Raw genomic sequence first — 7294 nt, 5'->3', positions numbered from 1 at the left:
TCATTTTCTGTGAAATTTCTCTCTTGATATATTGCATTGGATGGAATATATTTATGATCTTACATAAATGCTTGCTATTTATCATATTTAGAGCTTCTGTTCATGCTGTAGATTGCACATGTAGTTATGTAACTACTTGTTTTGCAATATAGTTTCACCTTTAGTATTGCAACCTCTTTGCATAAGTTTCACCATGTGGCCATAAGTATCAGACTTGCAGTTTCACACGATCTTAATTACATAGTCAGCAAGTGTGGAGCATCCTGTGTTAAACACTGTATGAGAAAAAATTAAACAGGAGAGAGAGTTTTTTGCTATGTTCAGTTTCTACCAGAGCTTTATTATGTCAGCACTTTCAAATGCTCAAAAAGTATTATATACACTGCCACAGAGTTGTTTAGACATTAGCTATGGTACTTCCTGTTCTTGTCATGCATGGGTGCTACTAATCGCACGAAGATGAGTAATTCATAGAAACAAGCTTTAAGAAGAGGAATTCACAGAAATAGGCTTTAATCGGATAATCCACAGAATACATGTTTGAATAATGGGGGTAATACATCCACATAGCAAGTTCGACACAAGACCAAGTACACAACCAAACAGAAAGTATTAATACTAATGAGATAATTAACAGGACAGGTGAAAGGAATCAATATAGGAAAATGACTAACATAGGAAGAACAGAACTGAAACACATTGAACAAAATATAACCCTGACAGTTCTGAACAATTCTTAAAATGAAACTTTTTACCAAGTGTGGTCAAAATGTAGAATTGACCTTCTAATATATTTTCTGCTGTAAAAATGCAATTAATTTCCTCCTTTGGGTTTTTTTCTGATGAAGGCCACATATTCTAAAGTAATATGAAGTGGCACCATATTAAAATATGTTGTAGTTTATATATATATATATATATATATATATATATATATATATATATATATATATATATATATATACAGTATATGCTACTTATTGCAAGACATATATACATATATGCCAGGGGCCTGTTCTGTTTTCAGAGTCCTATCTGCATTTTGTACAAAAAAAAGTGATATAAAACAGAAACTTTATAAACTCAGTTGTGCCATTAGGACTTAAAAGTTTTGGAGAAATGCTTGTGGATGTAAAATTTTATTAAAAGAAACATATGAAATAGAAAAACATTGATGAGAGATAACAGGCGATCAGATGTCAGCAGAAAACCCCCACAAAAAAGGTTCCTGTTTAGTTCAAAGTTATGAAATACCGGTTTCAAACTTTTGAGGCTTAAGCCTAGTCCAGACTAAAATGCATGTTTGAGCTGTTTTAACTGAAAGCAACTTGCACTGACATATCTTTAAATATGTTAGTGCCATTGTTTTGTCTCAAAATGCACAAAAGTAATTTTGCATTTTTAACCCTTAAATGCATACCTCGAGTCTTTATCGACCCGGGACATCATTCAAAACCCTCCACCTCTATCATTTTTTAAAGTCAGACATCAGCCTTCTTAGTATTCATCAATCAATTCATTATAAACAATATAACAAATAAAATATAAAACATATAAAAAACATAAAATATACAAAAAGTCATAAAATATAAAAGAATACCTGTTTTCCCATTCATTTTTGTAAAAATTGTATAGGGTCGCTAACGACCCGAGGTGTGTATCAGTGTACAGTTATATTTATATTTTTTCTGCACAACAATAATTGAATCTTTGATGACGGAATCAGCGCAATTCACCTTTATTCCACAAGGTGGCAATGTCTGATACACAATGATGAAGTGACATTTCATTCAGACAAAAAACGAAAGAATAGGAAGTAGCAAAACGTGAAATGGCTCATGCTGGGTTCAGACTACACGATATTTTTGTCGGTCACTGTGTTAGATATATGATTTTGACTCCTAAAATCTCTTCATGTTGTGGACAAGATACATGTCAGACTACACGGTGCTACCCGACCATTCACCGCGTGCGTGCTGTCGTCGAGAAGGCGGGACTATCGACTGACAGAAGGTGCAGTTTATAAACAATGGCTAGCAGCGTGTTTTGCTCTGTCTTGTCGTCAGAAAATCCCAAAAGTAGAAAAATATCTGGATTGCATGGATATTTGGATTTCCTCCAAAGAGAACTGAGGTAGCATATGTTTTATTTACCTTTTTTTCGCTCTGTCGCGGTAACTTAGTTCCTCGAGGAAACATAAACACAGGAGTAGTGTTGCCATAGCTCCACAAACATTTTCTCCATTGTAAATTCCACCTATTAGGAACAATACCATTGTCTCTCTTTCTTTTTGACATGTTTGAAAGCATGTAGGAAGGAGCTTCTGTGCATCTATTGGCTAGTGTCACACATGTGACGGAACTCGTGGACGACCGAGAAAAAAAATTAAACATGCTAGTCTTTCTGTCGTGACGTCATGAGCAATTCCAGACGTGGCATTGGTTATCGTCCACTATGACACACTACACGAGCTGAAACGACCTAATCTTGTGTCCCAACGCCTATTGTCGTTTACGAATCCCCACGACTCCCTACCTCAAGCAGATTGTGGCAAAATCTGGCTAAAATCGCTAAAAATGGCTAAAGTCTGAACCGGGCATCATCGATTTACTGCAGAGCAAGTAGGCCTACTGAACACAATCAAATATGAGTGTCACTGTCTCTTGATGATGGATCTGGTGAGCTGTCAGAAATCAAAATATGTTGAAAAGATATTGAAAATGATTTTGAGAATATGTTTTGAGATCACGAATGGGCTAAATAGCCTACTCGCTATCTCAAACATATTCTAATAACTATCATTAGCTGAAGGTACTGGGAAATGAGCTCTGACGAGGACAGTGATGATGGCATAAAACATCTGCTCTAATCTGAAACCTTCCAAGCTCCACAAGGTAACAAAATATGCTTTATTTCATTCTTCTGTAACCGTTACTAATATCAGGTGAGTTTTATATCATCACAACAGGTAGCGATCCATCCGTGTAAGATATAGATCCAGGTCACTAAAGCTCCAAATATGTAAGAATGATTGGCAAAACATTCATGCATTTAAGGGTTAAAAAAAGCTCCTAATTGAACTAATGCCTAAACCTGGCTTAATCTAAGCCCTGTCTGTGAAACTGGGCCATAGGTTTGGAAATGTTATGCAAGAAAAAAATGAATTCCCCATGTGTTGTCCCAACTAGTCAAACACATTGAACAAAGAATTTCAAGTTGAACAATATTTCTGAAATGTAAAGTTTAATAATATAATAGTTCAATAGTTCTGGCTTCATTTTGTAATGATTTCCATTTTGTATGTCTTCAAATTGAAACTGTAGAAAATGCAAACAGCAAATAACATGAAAAAGTTTGCTTCAAACTAATTTGTGTTAAACATTAGTCATACACTCAGTGTCTGCTGTCTTTGGAATGGAATTACAGCTTTCGTTCCTTGTGCGTTCCTGGGACTGGAGAAAGTGACTTTCCTCCATAAGAGCTCTATGAAAAATCCCTAACAGGTTTTGGTTGCAGTGTCGTCTAACATCCAGTCCCATGCAGAAGTACAGCAATGGGTTAATGCAGCTGTTGAAATAAGCTAAGTTTGAAGCCATACTCCATGCTATTTTTACTGCCATGTTGTCTTTATGCACCAACTTGACCAGTCCTAGAAAGTGGTAGGGGGCCCAACATAGGAAAAAGGCACAGACCAGTACAGCAAGAATCCGAAGAGGCCTCGATTTGCCAGAGAGCCGCGTTCTGCGTATCCCAACAGCAGCTAGTATGTAACAGATAAGGATGACCAGGAAGGGCAATAGGAATCCACAGATGAAACGATTGTAGTAGTAGACATATGTTGCTGAATTGCCACCCTCTGCTGCTCCGTCTTCCTGTAAATGAAATCACACATTTGTATTCAAAAATTTTCTATAATGTAGTAAATGCAGATTTGTGAGTAAAAATATAATCTTTCAGGCATTTGTGAAGCCATTCTGACCTTCACTGAGCATTGGCTTAAGTTCTTTTCTGGGAAGACCTGTCGGTACACAAAGTATGGTGAACTAAAGATCACAGCCAAAATCCAAACTCCCACACTGACCACACGAGCAGCACATAACGTCCGTCGTTTCCTGGTGAACACTGGACGGCAAATGCAAAGCGCTCGATCCACACTGATGACAGCCAGAAGAAAAACACTGCAGAACATGTTGGCGTACTTGAAGAAGCCAGTGAATTTACAGAGAAAGACCCCAAAAGGCCAGCGGTTAAAGAAAAGATCTCTGATGAGTGAAGTGACTCGTGTCAGACAGAAAATCAGGTCACTGGGATTCATGCGGAAGCCGGCAACCCAGATGACCACAGAGTTCCCAGTGGTGCCGAAGAGAATGATGATGGTGAGGAAAACAATGTTGACTTCTTTCATAATAGCTTCAGTGTCCACTATAGTGTTCTCATGGTGGTTTGAGACCTCAGAACGGGCATAATGGAGAACAGTTGTATTGGTGGTCATTCTACAACCAAGAGAGATAAAGCCATTAATGTTCCTTCAGGTTTTCTGTTTAACAATAGATCTGTTCATTCATGAAGTCAATTTGTAAGCCAACTAGGAAGACTGTTTTGCCACAGGAAGAGATATTCTGTATAAATATTTTCATTCAACATCAATATCAGTTTTTATAATTTTGCACAGAGGATGCACCATAATCTGTGTCAGACAAGAGAAAACCCACTGGCACTATATACAGTGGAAAAACTGTAATAGATCTAACTTTTTATTTAATTTTACTGGAAATTAAAATACTATTAAATGTACAGATTTTGGAGGTAAAGCAGTCATAATTTACAGAGAAAAAATGTAAACATTCCCACAATTCCTTGTGAGATACTTTACATTTGATATTATTTCGTTTAAATTATGTTTCTTAGTTTTTATCAATGATATACATTTGGGATTTATGTCACAATTATATACATGTGTTATGATTTATGTAATCATTTGTTATGATTTATTTAATCTTATGTTGTTTAATGAATGTTGAATTGCATTATTTTAGTTTAAAGTGTGTTATTATTTCTTAACTCAATTTGTGTAAAAGCTTGTGATGAACTCTAATTTGTATTATATGGTGGGTATTATATATTGTTATCATGCGGGTATGAAACCAATTTTATTAATTTAAATGGAATATGAGCATTGTATCAGTTAAAGAAATGTACTTTTTTTTTTTTTTTTTTTTTTAACCATAAGATTAAGTTCAGTCCTCTGAAACCTAAAATGTTGCTACTGTGTTTTTACAGTTCTGGCAACCACAGCTACAAACTACTTTTACTGTAAAGGTTTATTGTTTACAATGTACAGACATTTAGTATTGTTTTTGCTTGTCTTTAGTATTATGTATTTGTAAAAACAAAACTTAAAGCCTTTATAGTGCATTATAAAGTTTTTTTAATGCATTAATTATGCCTTGTAATGCACCTTATAATGCATTGTATGACCTCAGGAATAATCATAACCACAGTTATAATATATTATAATACATTGTTACACCTTTATAAAATATAATACATAAAAACACATGACAAACATTGGATACAATTATTATATATATTACTAAACGATATAATGCAATACAGTGTACATTATGAATACCTTTATACTGCATTATATAAAGTGAAGTGTTGCAGTTATTAAAAACTAGAGGCAGTAATGCAGAAAGAATTTGACACTTTCATAAAAAATATATATATACACCATATTGCATGGCCTAGAAAATAAATAAATAAACTATTACTATTAACTATTGATAATCTGGTGATGAGTTGATGTAGGTATTCTTACCTGTTCACAGCATAAAGCATTTTTACAAAACTGAAACACTGCTGATGTAATCCTTTGTGAATGGAAGTGTGTGTATTAGAGTAATATTTTGCTACACCAATAAATATATATATCAGTGGGTGGTTCTTTGAGATCACACCAGGGTGAGCTCATCTCTGTTTTTCACTAACTTTTCTGGTCATTAATAAGTATCTTCGCTGTAGACAAAGATGAGACAAGTAGGAAGGGGGAGGAGACATCTACAAGTGTATCTATATAGCTATCTGTCACGATTACTCTGTGTCTATGTTCATGGACTTTTATTTTTATATTCTTTTGCCTTGTATTGCCTGTGTTCAGTTCCTGCGTGCTTAGTTCTTCTTTCCTTGGTTGCCATGGTTATTCATTGTTTCATTGAACAGTGTCTCACCTGTTACTCATCATCCTGTGTATTTATACCCTCACTTATGCGTAACCTGATATTGCTGAGTTCAACATGTTCCTGGGTCAAAATTTTTGTTGATCCTGGAACAACATTCAAATCAACCAATCAGATTTCATGGACAAGTTTAGGCTTAAAATCATGAATTGGTGCTTCTACATTAGTGTTATTCATCTATCATTTCCCTCTGATTTTTGGGATAACTTTTGGGTAGGGTTAGGTTTAGGGGTAGGAATAGGGTTAAGATTAAATTTTCAGACTAGAATGTTGTTCCAGGATCAACAAAATGCGTTGACCCAGGAACGCATCTAACTCAGCAATATCAGGACATGCCACTTATCATCTTTGTCTTGTGTTGAAGTTCCATGCTGGTGATTGTCTCTGATGGTTCCTGATGTTTATTAAATGTGAGTTCATCGTTCTTCTGTGTCAAGCCTCTCTGTTTGGATTATCACGTCAAGCCAGCACGTGACAGAACACAAGACCATCAAAAAGAAAGGTATGGAAATTGTAGATGAAAGGAGCTGAGCCGAGGAGAAATTAAGCTCCATTTATCAGAATGGGTGCCCAATGGGGTATTTTGTGGAAGATTTCCTCACTTATAGCCATATTGTGTCCTGGAATGACATTACACTTATGGACTATTTTTGGAGTGGTTTGGACAATGATTTTAGTTGGCTGATGCCAGAGGGTGATTACTACTGGACCCTTGCACAGTAAATAGACTGTTTTTGAGTGGCTCATCATTTACTGTGGGAGATGCAAAAGAGGAACCCTGCAACCCCGCAGTAACCATCACTCCAGAGTCTTGTCACGTCATGGCCGCCACACCAGAGTCTCATCATGTCATGTTGAATGTCTAGTGTTTGAATGTTGTATTGCCTGTAATAAATATTGCAATAAAAACAAAACAAAGCACACCTCAATATCAGTTAATTTCCTCCTCTCATTACTCCTCTCTCATACGGTGTAAGCGGTTTCCCTCCCTCAGGTGTGAGCAGCTCCCCGGCGGCATGCAGAGCACAGAACATATGTTTCCCACTCTGTTTGAA

At 35.9% G+C, this 7294-nt stretch overlaps 1 protein-coding gene across 1 annotated transcript; it reads right to left on the bottom strand.

Annotated features, from left to right (window-relative positions):
• Positions 1 to 3279: 3279 nt before the first annotated feature.
• LOC125274586 (C3a anaphylatoxin chemotactic receptor-like) lies at positions 3280 to 4700 on the bottom strand. The gene is made up of 2 exons (XM_048200960.1): positions 3980 to 4700; positions 3280 to 3872 (listed from the first exon to the last, which is right to left on the bottom strand). The coding sequence occupies exons 1-2, from the start codon at positions 4490 to 4492 to the stop codon at positions 3375 to 3377; spliced, it is 1011 nt and encodes a 336-aa protein (XP_048056917.1). The 5' UTR covers positions 4493 to 4700; the 3' UTR covers positions 3280 to 3374.
• Between the last annotated feature and the right edge of the window lie 2594 nt (positions 4701 to 7294).

This window comes from Megalobrama amblycephala, linkage group LG9 (genome assembly GCF_018812025.1).
Source record: "Megalobrama amblycephala isolate DHTTF-2021 linkage group LG9, ASM1881202v1, whole genome shotgun sequence".
NCBI lineage: Eukaryota > Metazoa > Chordata > Actinopteri > Cypriniformes > Xenocyprididae > Megalobrama > Megalobrama amblycephala.
This window is presented reverse-complemented; position numbering and strand designations above follow the sequence as displayed.

Bases quoted from the DNA above. Each gene is read 5' to 3' on its own strand.
- LOC125274586 (XM_048200960.1), bottom strand. From the start codon at position 4,492: ATGACCACCAATACAACTGTTCTCCATTATGCCCGTTCTGAGGTCTCA. The intron at 3,873-3,979 runs GTCAGAATGGCT...TTTCATTTACAG, and splicing joins TAAGCCAATGCTCAGTGAAG to GAAGACGGAGCAGCAGAGGG.